Raw genomic sequence first — 24,796 nt, 5'->3', positions numbered from 1 at the left:
TGTAACAATGTTGTATGTTTATTTAAAGTATATATATATATATATATATATATATATATAAATTAAATGTCAGATTTTTGCATTAATTAAGATTTTTTAAAATTTGAATATGAACTTTGAGTACTTTACTTAAAAAAATTAAAAATACTTTTCCTGGAGTGTTAAGTTTCGGAATTCAAGACTATATTTGTCAAATTTAAGTTCAAAATATGTAGCTATCATTGTTTTCTGATATTGAATGTAAATATTTGTAAAAAGAAATTCTTTTGTATATTTTTGTGAAAATGTAGTTCCCCAAAATATAAAAAAATATTTAATAAAAAAGTGCATTTATGTTACTGTTCAACACTTTTCATCATTTTAATAACACTGAACTGTATTTATGGGCATGTGTGTGCATTATTTTTCTAGAAGGAGAAAACCACAGTGTGCTCAGAAGGAAAAAAGAATTCCTTAAAAGTTCAGTGGTACTTTCTTTCTTCTGGGCATAAGTGGAGACATCTCAGAGTATCTATTTTCAAGTGAAGTGGCAATTCATAGGGTTTTTAAGTGGAGAACAGTATCAATAATTCTTTAATTGTTCTGGCTTATGAAGCTGCTTGCTTCCCTTGTCTTTTTGTCCCCATTTTAAAGAGCAGAAGGACTGTGACAACCACTGCACTGAACAACACCCAAAAGGCAAAGCACTTGTCTTTACCCAGTCCCTGGGTGCTGGGACAGCAGTGCAGCCATGTGCACTGTACCAAACACTTGCACAAAAAGTACTTCCAATACAATCCCAACACAGGAATAAGCTTTCCAAGTGCTTCTGCTGCCATACTTTATTCTTCAACACACCAACCCTTAAACAAGGAAAATAACACAAACAGAACACAAAATGTGCTTTGAAGGTTTTTAATGGAACTTAAAACTTTTCTTACACAGATGTTTTTTTCTTACAGCGTAAAAAAAATGTAAAATTGTCCAAACTTACAAACTTGGAAAATTAGAGACATTTCAAGTATGCAATCAATCTCGTTTTATGAAAACAATGTATATTCAAAGTCCAAAATGTATGAGTCTTTCCTAGCATCCTGTGTCCTGGTGGTTGATCCTCCTGTCCTCTACTGTCCAGAGGAGGCAAAGCTCAGTCCCAGGCTGTATCATATTCATTCACTGAGAAGGAAAAAAACAACAATTCCATAAGAAGCAATTCTGCCCCTCTGTAAAGATGATTTGAGAACTGCTCCCTGCCCCATCCTTGTAATGGTTAAAACCTTTGCAGAGGGGATTGGACCATTCAATCACATGAGCCTTATGGCAGGCCCACAGCTGCAGCTTTGGGAAGTCTGCTACTGGTTTATGAAATCACAAGCAGAGGACAAGAAGGAGCTGCTCTGCCAGAAACACTCCAAGAAAACAGCTGACCCCATTGTGGAAAAGACAGCTTAGACATAAGATCAAACAGTGGTAAAAGGATCTTCAGCTTTATTAACCACACCTCAGAAAACACCCCCTGTCCAGGTCAGGATTCCAGTGACTGCTGTGTCTCAGCTGCAGGGCACCTGTTTATCAGGCTTGCACCACATTAGTTATTGGTTATACAACTAATGTGGCTTGCACCACATTAGTTATACACCACATTAGTTATTAGTTATTAGTTATACAAACAGCAGCACAGGGCTGTCTTCAAAAGAAAGCTGCCCATAAGGGGTATGTTTCTTCATACATCTTTGCTGTTCCTCTCACACATTACTTCTGTGATAAAACTACATTAGTAATGCCATAACATACCTTTTATTTTTCTTGGTTAGGTTTAGAGTATTTCTCACCTGGCTTGAGTTCGAGTCCATTTCAAGGCGTGGCGTGGAGGTACAGCAACAGTGGGATGGTAGAAAGTGCAGTCTGGTCTTGTACACTGTGTATTAAACCTACAATGCTGAAACCAAAAGTATTTCAGAAGAGGCTGCTCAGTGCTGGCTGCCTGAACTCCTGAACATGCTGAGCTGCACTGTGACCCTGGTATTGCTGTGTCACACATCTCACCTGCAACTGAGTCAACACCCGCCTCCGCCAGGGCAACCAGCTCAACCCAGTGACAAAAATCCTTTTCAAGAAGGACCAACTATGAATTTCATGTTACAAAACTGCCACTGCACTGACTGGTGGAGATTCCTTTGCTTGCAACAATTTACAGAGTTCAGCTTAAATTGATCTCTGTGTACAAGTCAGAGCATGACACAGGATTACCTGAGGGGGAGAAAAGCCAGAGTATCTGGCTCATAGTATCTGAGCATGGGTATTTTGGCATTATTAGGGCTGGAAAAAGCACTACACTTCCTGGCATTACATGCAGGGACACAATTCTATACAAGTACCCAAGTAATAGACTCCTGTAGTATAAAGATTACATTAATAAATTTTAGAGTAACTGGGCAATCTTTAAAGATTTTTTGTATTTTGCAGCATATCTGAAGGAAGAGTCAAGAGTCTTGAGACATATTCCTTCCCAAAAGGCTCCTCTCTGCCCCCAGCATCCTGGCTGGGTATATTTTGAAGAGATCTGTCCTGTTTGAAGCTCCCCAGCAGCATTTGGTACAGATAACTTGAAAGTATAATTTTCCAAATTCCTTAAATCACTACTTTTGTGTATTCTCCTTATAAGGCAAAGTCAAAATGTGAACAGTAAAAGAAAAAAGCGTTAAATCCTAGTAACATTTCCTGTCCCAAAGGAGCATGTTTTAAGTCTCTTTCTAGAACAGAAGGAAGACAGGAGATATATCTTACTTTTGGGTGGTAAAATGGACATTCCATTTTCTTACAAGCTGGAAAAAACTTGCACAGCGGACTGCTGGAGGGTACGGACAGTGTGGGCAGGGGTGCTAACAACAGAAACAAAAAGAACAGGAAGTGAGTCTGGATCAGAATAAATTGCCTTTTCAAGACAGCTCTGCACAACCTTAAATATATCAATCTTTCTGCTAAAAATTCCATTTTATAATACACCAAAATTCAGCAAGAAATAAAAACAGCATTTCCCAATGCAGTTAGTAGATCCTGGAGTAAAACAAGGCTATCAGGTAATCATTTAACTTGGTTAAATCACAGAGATTCTGGTAGGCAGAGAATCTCAGATGTTAAATTTAGACAGCAGGAAGCCTGTTAGAGTTTCAACTGACCAGACTGATAAGCACAGGCACTGCACTTTCCAGGAATATGGAGGAGCTGCTGGAAATGACACAGGAGACAAGCACATTGTGCTTGGGGTCTGGCAAGGTAACAAACTGCATGAACTGTGACTAGGGGCTAAATTACTTCCAAAAGATCATGCAGTAAAGTCCTTGCACCTCAGCATGGTTCAAAGGCTCAACACCAACCCATATCAAACATAGTTATTGCCTTCATCAAGTAACCTCATCCCAAAAGTCATCTCATCACTACACCAACTTCACTCCTACACTGGCATTAAAGAATAAAATGTTCAAAGGCAGGAGCCTCTGTTTTCAGTGTGTGTCACAAGGCCTTGGTACAACATGTGTCCAATTTAAGAAAAAAATCTGAGCAAAACTCCAGTGCTGGCTAATCCCTTCAGGGAAACAGACAACTTATGCAAGTCACCACTTTGGCCTTGCACAGCCCTCATAGGGACTCCTGCACAAAAGCATTGGAGGATTTTTCTGGTAACAGTTTTTGCAGTAACACTGGATTATTATTCTTCATCTTGCACTAAGAGTTGTAAGAAAATTACTTTAACTCAAGCAAAAAAAAAAATTTTTCATCACTGTCAGTTTCTGCTTCCAAAATTACTGTTGCCCCTTTAGCACTATCATTTGAAGCCCAGAAAACAAGATGTGCTCACCTGGTTTAGGAGATGGATGGGGGGGTCGTCGACTGGCGTGAGTGTAAGGACAGTCTGGTTTAGTGCACTTTGCATCGTATTTACAGTTTGGATGGATGAACAGACATTTATCAGCAAATTTGCAGTTAGGAAAAACTCTGAGGGAAAAGAAATTAAGTCAAAACCTCGTACTTGGAGCAAAATCCCTGAACATCTCTTGCACATGAAAGCCAGAGGTGCAGCAGGGCTGGGGCATGTCTTGGCTCCTTCCCAAGTGGGGCACATGGTGTAGTGCACAAGCTGTGCACTCACACAGCTGCACTCAGCTGCCCTTCCTGCAGAACCCCCTCCATGCAGTGAACAACTGAACCACCTCACTCTCAGGGCACTTTGGTCAAAAAAGTCCTTGGTGCAAGCCAGGACATGTCCCTCCTACTGTGTGGCAGAGTGACAAAGGCAATGTGAAATCAGACCTTCCCCAGAGAGGGGTGCAGTGTTCCCTTGGTTTTCTCTCAAGAGTTTTACTTTTAATTTAGTTATACCAGATTTTATAAGATAATTCATATGTCCAAGTAACTGAAGTTACCCAATCTGGTAAGAGTTACTTCAAAACAAAGAGTTCTCCTGGACTGTTCCTGCTTATGGAAGAGAAGTCAAAGGCACAGGGCACGTTCAAGAGTTCGCCTTCTCTTTCAAATTTAAAACCCACAATCACTGCATTACTACCTAAGATAACCTAACCTTCAAAAGCACTGTAACAGCTGGCAGAAAAGTGCCTATTCTTTTAAGATGCTAATTCCTGCATCTTCAAGCAACTCATGAACACCAGCCTGTACTGTAAACTAAAGCTTTCTTCTGCAAGGGTGCAGCAGCCATCCCTGCGTTCTGACACTTGGGAGAGGGGCAGAAAACAGAAGGAATAGCAGTGTGATAATCTAGCTCTGATTAAAAAAAAAACCTGTCCTGACAGGTTTGTGCTGCCTTGGAATATTTCTGACACACAGCAGAAGTCTGCAGCTCTGGAATGAAAATCAAAATAGCATGTCAAGTGGATGAGCTCTGTACTACTCACTTGCAAGGTAGTGTGGGGTGATGGTACACACATTCATCCCCATTTTTACAGGCAGGCCAGTACTTGCAGCGCTCCAGCACCTTCTCCTGCTTTTGTAGCATACTTAAGTCTTCCATTTCCACTGGATGGTAAGAAAGAAGAAAAAAACCCCAAGCTGGGACCTTTAGGATTCTATATGCAACTTGGTGTAAACAATCTAGCCTAATCAAAATACACTGTACTTCTATTCTCTCTTAATCAAAATGTCATGACAGTAAAAGTTTATGTACATCATAATTTCTGAAGAAAATTTCCAAAACTATAAAATGGAAAGTCATAATACTAGACTGACAGCTGCCTTTTGGCAGTTTGATCATGAAAGATCAAATTTGCACTGTTTACAAGCAAAATAAATCAGTTTTCTTTTTCAATCTGAATTTTGATTTAAAGACTTGGACAGACAGGCAATGATCCCAACTGAGCTAGAGTTATGACTGTTCTGCTGAGCCATGAGTTAATTATAGCCATGTTTCTTTCTCCAAGATATTTTTTACTCTAGAAAATTATTTCGAGAGATGAAAGCTAAAAATCAATTTTTATGATAATCAGATTTATTATTATGGGGGCATATACTGAAAGAGAACTACTTCTATGTAATTTGTTAAGACACTTCAGTTACCTGAACCCTGACTCTAATCCAAAAAGTATTTTAAGAAATTCTAAGCTGAAACATTCCACACCTTCACTACCCTTACAGGAACATGGGACTTTGACTTTCTCCTATTTAAATTGCTTATAAAACTTTATTCTCCAAATTCAGACAATTGTACATGTGTTGCTGTTGTCTTATTTTCCCAAATCTGCCTAAACCTTTGGCTCTTCAAAGTTTTCCAGCACTGCCTAGACTTCCTTCTCTGATCCCACTGATGACACAAATTGCTCCAGCTTCATTCCATCCTTAGCCTCATTTATGCCTTCTCCTTGCAACCCACCACAGCCAAATAATGCCATCCTGTAGTAGGACCACACTGGCTGGTACAGATCACTTCCACAAGGATCTGATTGTGTGTGAGCTTCAGTGCAACCCCTGCTACTTCACAGGTATCCTTAACGGAGCTAGGACTGTGCTGGCAACACTCTCCTCTACCAAGCAGCTTTGGTGAGGAGTCTGAGGCTACACACCTCATACAAATCCATACAAAAGCATGGATTTGCAAGAAGTACTCTAACAACTGCTTCTCTGTGCTAGTAAAGTGCATGGATATACCACATTCCCTTAATCTTTAAGGCTGCCTGATATGTGCAGTACTTCTGCAGCCAGGGAAATGAAAGGACATGGACTTAAAAGATCTTTTGCTATGGTGCTCTCATAATTGCATTACCCATTTACAGCTGGATCCATGCAATTCAAGGGTTCTCAGTACAGCACCGAACAGTACTCTTTATTTAGTTCAGAAATTTGGATACATGGTTACTACATTAAATAAAGATCCTTATTTTCTTGAGAAAGCTAAGTAAAAAACAGGAATCCAAGCACAGCCCTTAGGCATGTATTCAACAGGCCTATGACAAAACTGTAACCTCTGTGGTTTTCATCACCATGTCAGCATTCTAAACAATTCAAGCATATGGTTCAGCAAGCAAGTTCCCATGTTATTCAAAAGAAATATAGAAAGAAAATATAGAAAAATCTGTAAAATCACGCCCTGTTAAGTTCTTCTTTCAGCTGCTAGCCACTGGACTCTACCAACACCTTACACTACCAGGCTCCTTGTGGTGTCCTAACCCTCGACAGAAACATGAATACCATTTGACATATTTTTAAAGGCTCAAGGCATGTCAGTGTGTTAACTGTAACATCACCTGTCCATCAGCACAGGGACAAATTATAACAGGTCAACCAGAAGGGCAGATTTCTGGCAATGAAGACCAACTACATTTGCAAAAACCAAAAAAACCCAAAACAACAACAAAAAAGCCAACTCAAAAAAAAAAAAAAACACAAAAAAACCAACTCAACCAAAAAAAAAAAAACCAGAACATAAAAAAACCCCAAAACAAGCCCAAAGAAACAAAAAAAAAACTACCTAAAAGAACCCAACCAAATTTTACCAAATACTAAGATGTGTGGAGAACTACCATGTGCCATGTTGTTCTAATATTCCAAGACAAAGGCTTCTGAAGAGATGGTCCCACTGAACTCCTAGATTTCATTTGCCTAAAGAATGCTCTAATTTGAAGAATAAACACCACCAGTTTGGTTTCTTAAGAATGAATATCCAGGAGGTGTAGCCATGCTCAAGGAGCACAGCAAGGTTACACCCTGCTGGTCAGTATAATTACCATCACAGTTCTCCAGCTGCCTGGTTACAATCTGCATCTGCTGTGCTCGAAGACCTTTCAATCCTTTGCCAGCACACATGTGCTGGGTAACCGGCCTCAATCCTTCCATTAGACACATCTCTTCCTCCTCCTGATCAGAGAGGTATCCTGGTGGACTGGGCACACCATCCAGTGTCACAATGAACTTGGGACTAGCAGGTTTCTCTGGCTGTGCAAGCTGGTCTCTGTCAAACAAAGAAATGTAGTAAATTTACATTTTCTGACTCAAGACATTGAGTGAATGTGAGCTGTGGTAGTGAGTGAAAGTAGTACAAGCTAATCGATGGGGAGTTGAGCAGTAACAGACCTTCTTTTAGCAATTACTGGTAATGCACTCCAGTTAGCAGTTAGACTTCTAGTCTCCCTTGAGGCACTAATAAGAACTACAGGTCTAGGTAGAAGTTCAGTTTGCTGCATTCTGCTCAACAGACAGATCCAAAAACTCATTTTTCAACAGTCAATCCTGTGGAATTTGCAGTTTTGAGGCAGAAAAAGAGAGCAAATACCATACTTGGAATTACAAACCTTTTAACACACCAAACATGTGTCTCCTCAAAATTACTGAAAAGCACATTATGAAACAAGTGGTGTAAAAGTTTTTAGAACTAGGATGATAGAATTGCAATACTGAGACTAAGAACTTTAACACTCAGCCAGACTAAAAGGTCAGACACCAATAGCCTAGTGTCCTGTATCTGACAGTAGTCAGCATGGATAAGAAGCAGCATTAAAACAGGGAACACATACATTTTCTCCAGCCTTTCACCATCCCATCCATTTCACCTGAAGGATTTCCTGAATGACAAGTGATTCTAAGTATTGGAGAACTGTGGAGTTCTCATCTTAGACAAACAGCAATGGGATAAACTTTTTTAGCCTCACTTTCCATATGAAGTGAGGCTAAAACCAACTACACTGTAGAATCCCTTTAAGAGGACAGAAACCAGAACATGAATAACATCATGAGCTAGACCTTTCAGACTGAAGCAGTCAGAAACTGACTATTCACATACAAAAATGTACCTCTCTCCTATAGCACAGTCACAGCCTTCAATTGTGATATTGCCAGGTTATCCTTTTGGGTTTGTTTGCTCAGTGCTGGTTTTGTTCTCAATTAACACAGGCTGCTGAAAGCCACTCACAGAAAGGAAACACCAGCAGATTCTCAAGCACAGCAGCCCAGGTGATGAAGTTCATCATCCTGTTCAGAATGGTTTAAACTTGTAACAGGTAGGACTATTTGTTACCTGAACTTCATTTGAAGCTGACATGAACTTTGGGCTTCTCCTGGTCAAACTCTTCAGTAAGGAGCCTGAAATCATTGTCCAGGATACACCACACTCAATACTACGTTTAAAGATGTTTCTTAAGAAAGTAATCCAAGGGTGAAACAGGTATAAAACTAAAGGCAATTTAAGCAAAATGGTTACTTGACTAAGATTTCAGAAATCAGAACAGAAGACCAGTACTTTCAGCTCCTTCTTCTTTCATGCAAATCAAAGACTTGCTCAAGCTACAGTTGACTCTAGGATTATTTTCCCAGAGAAGGATTCCTGAGGCTTTTTGCCCCTGCTTTTTTTCTTCTACTATTGAAAGTCAATCCATTTTGCATGATTTCACACCTCCTGACTGACCTGACAAAGCACAAGCCTGACCAAAGGGCTCCATCTAAACCTCAAATAAGCAATGTGACTAGCAACCCTCCTAAATGCAGTAGCTTTTCACCGTGTCTGTATGAGACGTGCTGAGTGAACTCGCACGGCCTCTGTGCCCTTCTTCCCCAGCTGCTGATTCTGTGGCACCATCTCCTCCGACAGCCTGGGCTTCTTCAGGATGAACGAGCGAGTATCTGAGTGCACCAGAGACTCTGGGTCACAGTAATCTGTATTGGGAGAAAATTACATAGAAAAGAGTAAATAAGGTGGCAGTTGTACTCTTATAGCATATTTCTAATATCAATTTACATGGTCACTAAGCTAATCTTACTTTGTTTTAATTTTTTCCCAGTAGTTTCCAGTAAACATTTTTACTTTCCTGTTAATTTCACAGGGGTGGATCCACAGAAGCCATAAGCCATATTAGGTCAGATCAGGAAATTTTATAACTGGAATGGCTATGCTGAAACAGCATTGAACAGGGTACAACTCCCCTCCCCCTCTAAATCTCTCATCCTCTGAACAGCTACTAATGTAATGCATTCATTCCTTAGAGATGTAGAAACTAGATAATTGTAGAAATCAGTATAATTAATTGAAAAGGAGTATCTTAACACTAATATTAGATTTGAAAATAAAAGATCACAAGACTTAACCCTGAGACACTTGCAAGGCATCTTCAATCATAGGATCAATCTGAAGCCGACAAGAGAGCTCCTTTTGTTCAATTCCTAAAAAAAAAAAGCAATAAGAAGCATATTTAACAGCATGTCAACATGAAACCATAGATTAGAGAACTGAGGCACACTCTCTTAATTCTTTTGATAAAAAAACCCAACAACAAAAACATTCACACTTTTAACATTTTAAAAGTAATTTTCATTATTATGATGAACCCTTTTCCTGTTGTTTCAGGAATAGTAACATGGCAAAATCTAAGTGCTGTAGGACACTACTTGTTCCCATAATCTCTGCTCAGTACAAATGAGGTCTGTGGGCACAACAACTGATGAAGGCCAAGTTCCTCCTCCTCATTTGTAGAAGAGCTGGCTGTTCAGAAAACACACACAGAGGGAAGCAAGTAGCAAGGGACTACTTTACAATCTTCTTAAAAGAGCAAATCAGAGCAGCACTGTTCTACATTTGAGATATGGCTTAAAAATTTATTTTTGCTTTCTGTACATTTCCTAAGCAAGCTGTCATTTCCATTTCAATGGCAAAAGAGTGAAAATATTTAGCATAATTATTTTCTGTGCATTAATTCAAAGGCTGATAAAGCTTTTTCTCACATACTTTGAGGTGGCAGAAAGATTCCAAATACATTTATATTAGGAATAAGCAACTGCAAAAATATTTTTAAAATAATGAATGTTTATCATTCCTTTACAATGACCACAGGATGATGTAACAAAAATTTTACTCAAAACCAAATTTGATTCATTATCCAAATATCTAAACACTTAGCAAGTATCAACTAAGTACTTGTTATAGAAATACTTTTTCTGCTGCCTTACTTCTATGATTCCTTGTGACTAACAAAGACATTCCCCCATCCTCTATGAGAAAACCATGCTGAAAAGGCACTTTGACTGCCTTTAAGTATTATGCCCTTTAGGAGATTCAAAACAGAAGTAAAAACCAAAGCTGCCACAGTTAGCCTGGTATCAGCTGTTCTGTAAGAGCATATAGAGTATTCTTATATTTAAACTGAAAAATAAAACACTATAACCATTTGTGTGGAAACTATGTGTTGAAAGAATCTTTTAATACTTCATATGCTGGAAAATTGTTCCAAATACTCTAGAGAATCTTCACTCTCACTTAAGCTTTGTGACAGAATTACTCCTACAACATACTAAGGAAAATATGCAAAGGATGAGGAAGAGAGAAGCTATCCAAATGTAAGTGCTTATGCAAAATTATTCTTCAGTGACATGCCAAAGAGCTGTAACATTCTTTGCTTACTGATTAAATCCCCTGAGTTTGTGTGTTTGGATACATGGATCTATCTGACAGCCATGCTTTTGAAAGCTGCATGGTCTTCAGGGCAGTTCTGCATGCAACTTCTGATGCAGATTTAAAAATTAAAAGCATTCCTTTACTTTTCTCTGCTCAGCTTGTAAAATTATATTCCCTAGTATAAATTCTTGAAAAATATTATCAGGTGACCTTGAATATCTTCAACTGTCTGCTCCTTTGACTCTTCTACTTGAAGCTGAGAACTCAGAACAGGCAGTCTGCTTTGCACATGAATTACTTCTAACTGGGATTCTTCTGGGCTAATTCGAGTTCTTGGTGCAACTGGAACAGTTTGTTTCTGTGGAACTTTAAACAGAGAAACAATGGCAAATCATTTACATACTACTCAATCACACAATAGTACTGGATTTAGATATATTGTGCTAAAATAACTCTCACAAATTCCTACACACACACAAAAATTCCCAAGTGTCTGTCTCCACAAAAAGCACCTTTAGCTACCTGTAAAATTCTTAATTTTCAAGTATATTTGTGCATGTGCACAGAGCACCCTGAGTGGCACCTCGGAACTCCTACTTGTAAGACAAAACAGCATGAGAAGGATTACAGTGACAACAGCAAAGCACTCATTCATCCACTTCTACATAAAATTAACATGGTACTTTCTGACAGTTTTGAAATCACTTTTCATTCCATCTTTCATATAAACAATCATGGATCATCAATATGTCTCTTCATATGATGCTAGCTACCCTTTGCTGAAGTGCTTGCAAATAGAATAGAACAAAGAAATGGCAGCAGATTCACAGAAACACTTAGGTTCAAAAAGACCCTCTCCCTCATTTGTTTTCATAAATCATCACTGAACATCAATGCAATGAAACAGGACACAGTAAATCCCTCAAGTATAACTGACTTGCTATTTAGCATTCAGACTTGTCTCAGTGCTTTCTTTAGCTTGGATTTATACAAGAGAATTTGGAAACATCACACATTAACACAAGCAAAATCAATACTAATTACCAGTGGAATAATTGGTTGTTTTTGTAACCGATTCCTGTGCTTCAGAGATTGCTTTCAGTATTAAGTTCTTATTGGCCTGTTTTGAAGGTGGCAGTGAAGGTCTAAAGGAAATAAAAAAAAATTAATCAGACATGGATTGCACAGCAACAGTATCCATGTTAAAGACAGCTATTTCAACAGGAAAATATTAACAGAAATCATCTACAATTATTTTATCCAAAACAGTTTTCAGTTAATCTATTATCTCATAGATGGGGATCCACAAAACGCTCTAAAAAATGGAAGCCCAGATGTGTGATTTCACCTCTCAATCTGCTGTAAAACCATGCTACATATGAAAGGCACTCTCTGCCATTAATTTTTTCCAACCTCTGCCCACCACTTATCTCTTGTTATGTTTGTGCTGGCACCAATAACTATGCAGCCATCCTGAGAAACATGATCCAGCTGCATAATTAGAATGACTCTATCAAAAACACATTATTTGTAAAAAGAGGCTTTCTGCTTGTCTTTAACATCAACAATAAGGAAGCTTAAATCAGAGCAATGTGCTGTGGTACTGAAGATAAATTAAATACAGTATATTAGGTTACAATAAATATTATACAAGCTAGCACTATAGGTCAGTAGAACCATCTCTTCTCTAGTTTATATGTTCTTACTCTATTGTTAAAAATCAGATACAAAAGATATGTATTTTGACTAATGCCTGACACTTAGAATTAGGGAGCAGAAAAAAAGGAAAAACCTCTGAAGACTGTTTGAAAAGTTGACATCACCTTAAAGAACAAGTGATAACTGGTTTGAAAAAAATTCCTGAAAATAAATCAAATTACTGAAAAATCATTTTACCACAATAAATACCTGGTCTGAAACATGTCAACATACATGTTCTTTTGCCAGTAAGCTTCACCCAAATAATGTAAAAATTCACACTCCATTGCATCTTACATGCAATAATGAAAAGAGGTTACAAAATCAAAGGCAAAAGTGTGGCATAAACAGGCATCTCATCCATAGAGTTCTGAGATAGTACAAAAAATATAAAAATTGTTTACTAAATTTTGTCTGTCATTTTTAATCTGCAAACTGATTTTCCCCACTTTCAAAGTTTTCATTCATTATACTAATTCTTGAAAACTCAGAAACACTGAGATCTTCAGTACCTTCTTTCTGGCTTTGCAGGCACAGACACACTGCTGGAGATGCTTCCTGTTCGCAATCCATAGTCTTCCTCTTCCTCTTCATCTTCTCCATCATTACAGAACTTTTTCACTTTGACCACCGAGCTTACAACAGGCAGCCGTCTCTTCCTGGAGTTTTCCTCCTACAGCGCACAGAGCAGGCAAAACAGCTCATTTAGCAGAAACTATGTATCAGTAACCCAGCAAAGAAAGCACTGCAATTCCACCTGGAGCCAGGAGATGGAGAACTTCCCTTCCCGTGGGACAAGTGACTGCTCTGGGTAATGTGAAAATCAGACACATTTACACTGAAACATCTCACTGGAAATGGAAGTGTAAACACCACTTAGGAAAAAATAAGAAAAAAATCTCTCAAGTACAGAAAAAATATCCAACGCCTACAGAAAACCAGGGTTTTCCAAAGAAATTTATAGTGTTCACCTGATGAGTATGTTGAAAGACTGAAAGAGAAAAGTGCAATCAGTTAAAATTACTTTCTTCCTCTGTATCAACTCTAATTTCAGACAGGTGTAATGATTCATTTTAAGCAAGAAAACTACATATTTTAAAGGATGCTAATTGTTACACACAGTCAGAATGGTCCAGTTTAGATAGTGCGAGGTCCCTGTTGTCTCTTCTGGACATTATTCATGCAACAGTAACAGAAGAAAAGAATCACAAGACCATTTTTGAACATTTCCAAGGAGAGATGTTCCTGACATTCATCAGCGATTTATGTACATTAAATAAATCACTATATTCTCATTTGCTCTTCTCCATTCTCAAAAACTAAGACACCAGAATGTATCTTTGTAAAGCATTCTAGATTTCCAAGTAAAATTCATTATCCTTTATACAGAATTAAGCAGTGGCAAAGACAGAGAACTTTAGGAGCTGCAATAAACATAGATGCACTTGCAACACAAGGTTTGTAAAATCATTATAACATTAGTAGCCATAACTATCTTCATTCCTCTCAAAAAAAGGCTCTTCATTCACATAGTCTATCAGCTAGGACTACCACCCTGACTGGCTTAGCTGGGCCTCCAAAGTACTTAGGGCAGCAATCATCTTTTAGTTTATCCTTGTCCAACATCCATCCCAAAGAATTCTTAACTGACATGGTTCTAAAGAGAATAGTAATAATAATCCTCATCATCATCAATGTATCTGGGCTAATAAACAGCATGCCAAAAATCCTGATTTACAGGACTGTGTAAAGCTGGGGGCATACATAGCACTTAGGGAAAATCATGCTGATTCAATGATCTTAAGATCAGAATTATAATTTCTGATTCATCATATGCACCTCAATAATGTGCTAACCTGTTACTCCAAGTCAGTATGAAATGAAGATGAATATGGTAATTAATGAAATGCAGCAAGCTCTCAGATAATGATGTCAAATTATGCAATCTGTTTTTACCAGTGGACTCAAAGGATGAAATCTCAAACCTGGTACCAGTGACAGAAGTCTTTTGATTTCTCTGAGGTGAAGATTTTACTGAAGCATACATAGCAATGCAGGTTCCTAACAAGAACAGAGTTTCGCAATAGTTTAGGTTGTACCAACCTCACTGCCCACTTTATCAGCACCGAGTTTGGAGGTGGGTCTGTGACCTTCTGCTAAGCTGCCAAATGCTTCTGGATTGCAGAGCTGGCCTGTTTCCAGAGACCTGCAGCCCTGTGTGTCTAACTGGCGGCTCCCCTGCAGGCTGCCCTGCTGAGACAATCTGGGCACGTGAACGTTTCCATCTGCACTCCTGACAGCTGGGGGCCGGTAGATCTCGGCCGAGGGACGAGAGGAACCGTAAGTTACAGTCACAATGGGTTTCTTCCTTGACAAAGGATTCTCCTGCACAAAGTTTAGGTCTTCATCAATTAGATCATCTGGTTCAGGTTTAATGTCAATTACAGCTTCAGAAGGTGACAATTCCCTCAGAGGCTTGACCGTAGACGTTAAGCGGGATGCAGAACCATCTTCACAAGACTGCCTGATTAAAAAAGAAATCACCAACTATTATCTGCAAGTCAAGTCCTGGAAAATGAGAATTGTCTTTTAATCAAGAATCATTAATGTATTACTGTTTATACAAATTTAACACACTAATATTTTTCAGTTTGGTTAATTAATCTAAGCCCTAATCTAATGTTTGAGCTACATTGCTTAAAGAACTGAGTTCTGATTTAATGTTTTTTTGTACAACAAACTGTAGCAACGCTTCACTCTTCAAAAGTACTTGTATCTTTCCAAGTGTCTGTACTCTTTAGAATGGCTTTTACACTCATACAACTACTGGTGCCTGAAGGTGTGTTGGGAAGTAGCCAGCTGCCTCACCTGGAAGCAGTGTTCCTCTGCTCCTGTGAGCTGGTTGAAACTCTGGAGTCATTTCTTTCAGTCCGAGTGCTTGACACTGCAAGAGGGGGCAAGATATCCTCCCGCCTCCTCTCATCACTCACACATGAGCTGCTTTTGCTGGGAGGCAAGTTGCTCTCAAAGATATTCGATTCTGAAGATTTTACACTGGTTGGTTCTGTGGAGACAGGTACCTTTCACTTTTACATTAAACCACAGAAACAAAAAAATAATGAAACAGACAAGATATTTTTACAATTCAGACATGTAATACTACACAGAAAAAATAAGCCTCCCTTCACTCAAAATTTAATTTTCTTACTTACCAGTAGTCACAGATCGCAGCTTATCCAAAACACCATGGAGCCTGAAATAGACAGCAGACAGAGAAGGAAGCAAAAGAGAAAAAGGAGAATTAAAAAACCTTAACTTACATTCAGACTGATAAAGACAGAGATATCTGTCTAGAGATAGATAGAAACTCATCATTTTTTGGAAACTCACTGCCTTTCCACCCTTAAGACTTCACTTTCCATCAACCAGAGTATGTTTAACCTCAAAAGGGAGGCTTGAAGTACCTTGCCTCCAATGTGTCTTGCACACGCAGGCAGAGTATTCATCACACCATATACTTTTGGCATTTAGTTGGTTTACATATTCAAAGCCAGTACTATCCACCTTTCACTACAATCAATGGAGTTAAGTATCAAAAAGATTGATTCAAAAAACCTAAGTTAGAAGCCTAAAGCATAGCCTAAAATTTTACTTTGTATATGAAATTTTAATTACACAGTAGAGTAAAACATAATTGAAAATACAAACTCAAACAGTATATAACTGTTATATATATATATATAGTATGTAAGATTCTCAGGATTCTCCCACCATGCTTTGTATATACCAACATACTCTCTGAGATGTGCTGGTGAGCAAAAATGTCTCAGCAAAGCACCAAATCTGTCCTTTGCCTGTGAAAAAGGCACTAAGCTGAAGCATCACAAAAAATTACGTGGCTTTAATACAATAAGGCTGCTCAAAAATAAACAGGTATTACAGTGAGAAGAAAGAAAAAAACCTTAACACTTAAACTCGTATCTTACTTGGAATTCAAACCTGATAATGGGCAAGTCTATAATTTTGGCTGAATATTTGAAATGAGCTAAGGGACAAGAACACATTGCAAAGGCTGCATGTGGGTATAATGAAGGCTTATACTTGTTCTCCTTGTGAGCTTTCACTAGAACACTTGTCAGCTGAGCTCTGGAGATGCAGATCAGTTTTCACACTGACCTCAGAATATCTGATCTTTGTCAGGATAAGAAGTGTGGCCAACCAGCAGGATTGCCAGGTTTGTCACAACTGCTGTGAAACTTTTGCCAGAAGGCCCAAAATTACCAGCTACAGAGACAAAACAAGGAAGGCAGATATCGCTGAGTACTGCATTTCACCAACATTTAAGAACATATACATTCTGAGTTGCCTTTAGAAGAAGTAAAAGCATATAAAACTCACAGTTACAATGCTATGTAACACTTTTCCACCAGTTCCCTTATAGCTTATTCACAGGTGTTAGCACTGTATTTATATATATAAGTATAAAATAAGAATACTGACTTAGGGTTAAAACAGTCACTATGTTTAAAATTTAAGCAGGTGTCAGAACCAGCTGGTGGTATATGTGCATATAGTCAATACCTCATTTAAAATAGAAATATATAAAATGATCTTGATTTCTTTGATGAAATTTGCTTTCTCTACATATTTATTATTTTTTCATTTCATTTACAAAGCCCTGAAAGTGTTTTCTGCTACACTATTTTTTACTGTATATCAGGATTCAGTCAAGACCATAATACAGGAGCTACATCCTCATCCACTTGTGTAAACTTCACTCATCTGATTCCCAAAACTACCACGAGAAAGACAACTGTATGATTTCCTGATACACTGAAACCCAAAAGCTTCACCTAGGCAGGCCACAAGAGGCAGCAAAGAAATGCCAGTGCAGTTTTCAAAAAAAGGTCCATGCTTAATTGTACTCCTCTACTATATTTTTGACAAATGCCAGGAGAAAAATGAAACCTAAGTAAAATCAAACTATATTTGATTTTACTTAGGTAGTAATGTAACACAAGTTACATTATCACCTGAAAATCCATCAGTTTAAATAGCTAATACAGTGAATTGTAATAGCTGGAACTATTTTTCATTTTTTGTCAGTATTTACGATTTCATAACATAGCCAACTTCTAAAATGTTTCTCTCTGCTATTCAATAACAGAAAAGCTCATAGGAAGTAATTACATGGAAGAAACATTGGAACAGAATGTAATGTCAGTATGAATATGTCAAAGAAAGCAAACTGAAAAAGAGGAAAAATTGTTGTATTTTTCTCATCTACACAAAATAAAATAATGATCTTTAAAGCTCTATTAGGTAGGAGATTCAGAAATAAGATTAACTTGAAAAAATACATAACTCTGAAAGCAACAAAATCTCTAGAGTCAAATGTCTGAAATGTGGATTTACTTACAGGTTTCTACTGTAGAACAAATTCAGTATTAGAAAATGCATGAGAAATATAATGCCTAAATTTGTCATGCAGCATGGAATAAATGAATCTACATTGTCAGGAGCTGACAGCAGAGTTGAAGTGTTGCTAACTTGTCCTGTTCACAGTAATTCTGAGGTTCTACTTTGGAGTTTTCGATTTGGGTGGTGGTAATAAATAAATAGCCTGAGAGGTGGGAATACCTAAGCATTTGGTGCTAAGCCTTGTCAAAGACAGTACACAGAATTAGATCCACTGCTCATCTGCCCTGATATAGTAATTCCCATGCACAGCAACCTGAAGCACTGTTGGCTTCAGTTGCTTCAGAAGGACCACAGTTTGGTTCAGTTAGCTTCAGAAGGACCACAGTTTGGTCCTTCACATCTAACTGCAGTGAACAATGCTCTCATCTCACAGGGGCTTTTGCAGGAATAATTTTAAGTCAACATACAGCCCCTACTTATCTGAGCACTTTATTTACAAATCTGACTGGCTTATAAACAAATATGTCCTCCAGTCCTTTTCCATCTAACTATCACCTCAAAAGCCTAACTGCTGACAGACTAAAACTAATGTACTTATTAGACATGCAAAGTGGAAGTTTTTATTAATACAAATTACATAATGGGAAGATAAATAACTTTTTTATATGTCAGGTGTCACTTATAGAAAGCAGTCGTGCACTACTGATAAGAAGTGTGACAAGCAGCTTGCAAACATACCAGACAGTAAACCTGACAGTATTGTTTCCAAGGAAAAGGGAAAGGTCTTCTGTCATCTGCTCTTGACTCTTCTTATTGGCCACCATAACCATGATATAATCAGGGAGCTCTTCATCTAATAGAAAGAGAAACACATTGTTTAAAAGTATAATAAATCATGGAAGACATAACAAACATCTTTAAACAAGTAACCATTTTCTTTCTATCTTACTATAAAGACTGTGCAGAGGATTAGGGAAGCAAATTAACAAGTCTTCCATTTCCTATGAGATTCAATACAAGTCTCATCTACAAGCAAGGAATAAAAGATCCTCAGCTTCACAAGAGCATAAGCTGAAGATTAGTGTATTTAAAAAGGGAGTAAACAGAATGGAAAGAAGAACAAAATAAAAGAAAGCCACTCCACTGCCTATATCCTTTTTCTTGAATACCAGCAACTAAAAAATATCTACAATATTCATCACCTCAAATATTGCCAAATACAGCACCTTACCCTTGTTAAATTTCCTTTAGTTACAGAAACAAAACAAATAAATATCCATTTCTGATATGCGCATTGAACAAATCAAAACTGTATTAACTTCCAGATTTTCTACCTACAAAAATAAAACAAATCCCAGCAACTTCACGACTGAATTTCTACTCTGCAATGCCTGCAATTTCATACACTGTGAGAAATCCATTCCCTTGCATACAAGGCACTCCAACTCCTCAGAATGCACAGGAAGGTGCTTAGAGTCCCACATCACCACGTTAAGGGTTTGGGGAGTTTGGTGTTTGGCATTTTGCTTTGGCCTAGCTCTGGCCTCTGCTGAAGGACTGACTGCCACAATTATTGCTCAAAGGCATTAGTTGTGCTTCTTGAGCACTGACTTCAATTTAGTTTAATCAAACATCTCATGCTCTCCAATCCTACTCCATGGCATCATGTGATCATAACAACAGTAAGTGCAAACAGCTGGGAAATACTTCAAATTATGAATCTGAATCAAGGTACTGATACAGCTGTGCTTATTTAATCAAGCTAAGACAGAACACAACACTAAAAAGACCTAAAAAAATGAAAAATACAAATCAAAATCCAAATGAAAGGAATTGCCTTTCTTCTATACCTACGTACACTGTAAATAATTTCTCTCTCCCCTAGACTACAAAAACACAATTCACACATTGTACCTGCACTACCACTACTCAACTAGCTGAACATAACCCATTCCAAGCTTAAACCCTCACTTCTTTTTGGGGGCTTTTTGTTTGTTTCAGTTTTTGTTGTTGCTGCTTTGTGTTTGGGTTTCTTTTTCACTGCAAACTACAAGCTGCACAAGATGGACCAATGCTCAGACCGAGGACCTTAGAATGAATTTTATTTATTGGCCAAGCTACTTTTAAACATAAGTTCTCCAGGTGGTTCAACACATGATAAAGAAGATACTTTAAGTACAGATAAAAGCATAGGTTAGCACAATTACCTGTAATAGTATGATAGAAGAAGGAGGTTACTACTTAGTAAGTTACTACTTTCTCAGTAACTGTAGAAACTTTGTAATTTAGTTGGCTTATGCCAACTTAAACTGCATGTGGAACTACAGCCTTTTGAAAAATTTCCTACCTGATGAAGAATTAACTTACTTCATCTTGCTTTAAATATATGAATATTTCCTTTGTAAGCTCTACACAACAAGTTAGCTTCAAAACATCTTCTTGTAGAAGAGTTTTCAAGAGAAAAGAATTAGCAGTTACAGAAAGAAATAAAAGCATGATTCTTGTGCAGAGGCTAGAATAATGGAGAACCAACTTTTTACTGGTTACCTGAAAGAAGAAATGGATAGTTTTTGAAAAAGATTACTTTAAAAGTTGTCCAAAATACTCTAGTCAAGAAAAGAAACCTGAAAAATCACAGTAGTTTGGAAACAGTGGTTTAAAAAGAAAAGAGGCCAAGGCAAGACATACTTAGCAATAAAGAATACAAAGTTATTTAAAGAAGTTCAGAAGCTGACTGAGAAGAAACTGCAGACATTGTCTGCTGGTCCAGGGAATACAGGAAACCTGTCCTCTGAACACAGAGACAGAAGGCAAAGAAAGAAAGAAGAGTCACAGCTGGAATCAATCATGGCTAGTATTCTACCAGCATCTCAGTATTAGAGACAAGAAAGACTTTTATTTCAGAAATACAGAAGAAAGCAAAGACTCAAGGACTGAGAAACTGAAACCTGGAATGACAGTAAAAACCCCGACCAACCAAGCAACAAAAAATTAGTTACTTAAAAAGACAAGCTTTGAGATGCTGAAAAAGATGATTTTACAATTAAAAAGTTCTAAACATGGCTCCTAGGCACCAAATGAGTCCAGAATATCAGCTCATAGGTAACTCCCTTCTATGGAACCAATACATTTTTCCATAAATTTTTCCATAAATACAATGCCCCCCTTAAAATAGGAAAGAAGATGAATTTGGGCTCAAACAAACTTTGAACTTGGCCCTGCAACTCACAGGATCACTAAATTATGCTTTCAATTCCTTTTCTTCACCTGAAATCCAAGAAGCATGACAGACAACAACAATGCAGTTTCAGGACTGAGCTATTTTGTTTCCAACAGAATGCTGTGTTAAGTTACCAACTTCTACCGCTGCAGAAAAGAGCTGCTCTGAAGTGCAACACCCATTTCTTCCCAGGTTCAGAAAAAACAAACCCATAAGACCACAGATGTTCACATGGCTCACCCCTCCTGCCACAAGCCAAAATAAAATCTCCCCCTGCCTCTAAGATTCAGATACATGTATTTCAACATAATTAGCTCAACACAGCTCTTTCATTTTTAATGTTTGTCCCACATAATGTTTCTGACCTGGCCTTTTAATTTCCTAAGCCACTCACTCATCTTTGTCCTCCCTCCTAATTTCAACAGACACCTCACTCTGAATTCAAGAGCTGTTAAAAATATGCCTAAGAAAGACTGATTCCATCTCAGAATGGTCACAGCCACCTGCTGCTGTATTTCCAAGGCTCTTGCTTTATATAATGTTTCTCCTAATGCTTCAAAGAAATTTCCTTAGATATTCACATCATGGTTTGTTTTTCTTTCAAATCCCTTGCCACCATTTCTAAAAGGGAAGATTATTAGACTGACTTCTTAGTTGGTTTTTTTTTAGTTCTTCATATACTGATGTTCACATACTGCTTCTTATGCTTACTATAATATTTTCTGAAGTATATATCTTTCTTTCTCACTAGTCCAGCTATTTCAGATATTTCTTCTCATGCTTAAGGCTTCTGTATGCAATAACACAGATAACAGTAAGTTCCATTAGCTAAGCTGGGTTTTTTCCTACATAACAAAAATGATCTAAAAATTGCTGAACACATGGCAAAACTTACCAACATAAGCCCCCAGCTCCTGTAACTTTCCTTTTATAGCACCCTAAAAAATAATGAAATATTGTTTAAGGGATGGATCAACAAAGTATTTCTAACTTTAAAGATGTGGGAGGCTTAGCAAAGTTTCTCTCATTTACTGTTTGAGCACACTGATTTAACATGTTAAACTTTTCCTACTCTCTACTCTCAGGACAGGAACGTTCTAACAGCGAGGGGCTGACAGCAGAGTAACGGAATCTCCCTCTCTCTACCGTACAGACCAGTGCCTGCGCTACCGTCCAACCTCCGCGTCCCAGCTGGCCTTTTTTGAGCAGAGACCACCCGGACTCATAAGGTGCAAAAAAACCTAAAAATCTAAGTTGATTTGATAAAAGGTAATTCCCAGGTCAGCAGGGAAACAGAAACCTGCCGGGATTTCCAAACTGTGACCGCCGAGTGGGAGCGGCTGACAGGCCCTGCCGGTACCGGGGGCTCCCACCCGGCCGAGCTGCGCGCCCCCCGGACAGCCCCGGGGCCGGCCGGGCTCTGCAGGGCGACAGCGGCAGCTCCGGGACACCGACGGCACCCGGCAGCTGCCCGTCGGGGGCCAGGGGTGCCTCCACTCCGCTTCCCACAAAAACGACTCTCCTGCTCCCGCCCTCCCGGGGAGTCCCGAGGCCGAAGGACCTCGCGGCCGGCTGCCGTGACGGGGGGGGCCGGCCGGAGCCCGGTGCCTCAGCCGCCGGCCGGGCCTGCCCCACACGCGGGCCCGGCCTCCTACCACGGGCGGAGGGAGCGACCCGGCTGCTTCTGTCTCACCCGGATCTTGCGGCTGATCTCGGTGCCGATCTCCATGGCCGCGCCGAGCCTCCCCCGTCCGTCCCGGCCCGATCCCCGCGGCCCCGGGCCCGGCTCCCACCGCCGCCCGCGCGGGTACCGAGCGCCGCTCGGGCTCTGCGCGCGGCCTCCGCCGGCACCGCCCCCTGCCGGGCGGCGGCCGCAGCGCGGCGGGGCCGCGGGGCCCAGGGGGGAGCGGCGGGCGGAGCCGGGGCTGAGGGGGCGCAGGGCCTGCTCCGGGCCGCCCCACAGGGAACCGCGTAACTCTGAATGCCAGAACCCAACTGCGGGGTTATTCCTATATTATGCTCTTTCTTGGGAACGACCCAAATTGAATACCCTGTTACCTGTTAAAAAACTAATAAATCATGGTATAGCTATACAAAAACTATTCAAGTAACTCTTATTGTCACACTACAGCTATATAGGTTTTCTGGTGCCCACCACAACCTCTTACCACCTCCTTTCCCCATCAAGACTGGAGAGAGAAAATGTAACAAAAAGCCTCATATGTTGAGATCAAGAACAGGAGACCTCACCCACTGATTACTGTCATGGATAAAACAGAGCTGGGGAAATTAGTTTAATTAATTAACAATCAAATCAGAGTAGGATAATGAGAAATAAATAAACCCAAAACACTTTCCCAGAACCCCTTCCTTCTCCCTGCATTTAATTTTATTTCTGATTCCCTGCCTGTCTCCCCCCAACACCAGGGAATGGGGGTTAGGATCAGTTCATCACCTGTTTGCTCTGACACTGTTTCCTTCTCCCTGCTCCCAGCAGAAACACTCTGCCACACAGACTGCATACTCACTGCTGCAGTGTGAATCCTCTTCACGGACTGCAGTTCCTCACAAATGGCCTCGCCACGGGTCCCTGTCCCACAGGTACAGTCAGTCTGTCCTTCAGGAACAGGCTGTCCCCACAGGGTCCCCCACAGGGTCACTGGTCCCTGTGGCAAACCTGCTCCAGCGTGGGCTCATCTCTCACAAGGCCATGGGTCCTGCTGGGAGCCGCTCCAGCACGGGCTTCCCACACATCCACGGCCTCCAGGGGAATCTTGGCTCTGGTGCCTGGAGCAGCTCCTGCCCCTCCTTCTGCACTGACCTTGGGTCTGCAGAGCTGTTCCTATTGCATATTGTCATTCCTCTCTCGGGCTGAAATTTGCTTGTGCACAATAACTTTTCTGCCCTTCATCCCAGCGGTGCTACCAGGGCCACTGATGAGCTTGGCCTTGGCCAGTGGAGGGTATATCCTGGAGCTGGCTGGCTTTTTCCTTATCAGACATGGAGGAAGCTTCCAGCAGCTTCTCACAGAAGTCAGCCCTGTAGCCCCTCCACTGCCAAAACCAGCCACACACACCCAGCACAGACATCTACACCCACTACAAGCATCTCTTACTGCTACAAGGGATTAGTTGCAGAGGGGGGAAGAATGATGTGATGACAAGCCTACAAGTAAGCAAAAAAGAAGTAATGTTTGAGGCAAACAATTTATCTTTTGCACCAATGCCTTGGATTCATTTCAGCTGGTTTAATGAGTGGTCATATTATAGAAAGCCCAGCCTAGAGATAAAGGGTCTTTTCCAAGTAATGCCACTGATTAAAATAAACTCCAGGCATTGTAGTTAACAGCTGTATTAATCCCTTTCTACATCACTGTTCCTAATATAAATCAAACATCATACAGAGATAGCTTACACTAATTATTGCTAATGATCTGAGCTGTTTGCCTGACTCCACTGGTGTTACAGCGAGAGAGACCCAATAACAAATCAGTTTAACTACACCATTCCATTTTAACCTTTAAGAGACACATTTTGCTTCCTTAAGATTTCAATTATGTTGTACTGTGTCGTAGTATTGGAAAAAGAAAAATA

At 39.6% G+C, this 24,796-nt stretch overlaps 1 protein-coding gene across 2 annotated transcripts; it reads right to left on the bottom strand.

Annotated features, from left to right (window-relative positions):
- Positions 1-882: 882 nt before the first annotated feature.
- ZC3H14 (zinc finger CCCH-type containing 14) lies at positions 883-22,986 on the bottom strand. 2 transcript variants are annotated; one of them, XM_058026826.1, is made up of 17 exons: positions 22,897-22,986; positions 22,099-22,141; positions 18,722-18,836; positions 15,775-15,815; positions 15,431-15,626; positions 14,666-15,086; positions 13,075-13,235; positions 11,909-12,009; positions 11,075-11,230; positions 9,562-9,636; positions 8,976-9,132; positions 7,212-7,435; positions 4,890-5,010; positions 3,839-3,975; positions 2,767-2,861; positions 1,812-1,918; positions 883-1,155 (listed from the first exon to the last, which is right to left on the bottom strand). In XM_058026826.1, exons 1-17 carry the CDS (start codon positions 22,930-22,932, stop codon positions 1,149-1,151), a joined length of 2,193 nt encoding a protein of 730 aa, XP_057882809.1. In that variant the 5' UTR covers positions 22,933-22,986; the 3' UTR covers positions 883-1,148. The 2 variants fall into 2 exon arrangements, with proteins under 2 accessions (XP_057882809.1, XP_057882810.1); XM_058026827.1 differs by lacking the exon at positions 22,099-22,141 and having other exon boundaries at positions 22,897-22,957.
- Between the last annotated feature and the right edge of the window lie 1,810 nt (positions 22,987-24,796).

This window comes from Melospiza georgiana, chromosome 6, assembly GCF_028018845.1.
Source record: "Melospiza georgiana isolate bMelGeo1 chromosome 6, bMelGeo1.pri, whole genome shotgun sequence".
In the NCBI taxonomy this organism is placed as follows: domain Eukaryota; kingdom Metazoa; phylum Chordata; class Aves; order Passeriformes; family Passerellidae; genus Melospiza; species Melospiza georgiana.
The sequence above is the reverse complement of the archived record's forward strand: the minus strand, read 5'-3'. Positions and strand labels throughout refer to the sequence as shown.

Coding starts and splice junctions, on each gene's coding strand:
- ZC3H14 (XM_058026826.1), bottom strand. CDS start 22,932: ATGGAGATCGGCACCGAGATCAGCCGCAAGATCCGG. Junction 18,837..22,098: donor GGAGCTGGGGGCTTATGTTG/GTAAGTTTTGCC, acceptor TCTTTCTATTAG/ATGAAGAGCTCCCTGATTAT. Junction 2,862..3,838: donor CCATCCATCTCCTAAACCAG/GTGAGCACATCT, acceptor TTCTGTTGTTAG/CACCCCTGCCCACACTGTCC.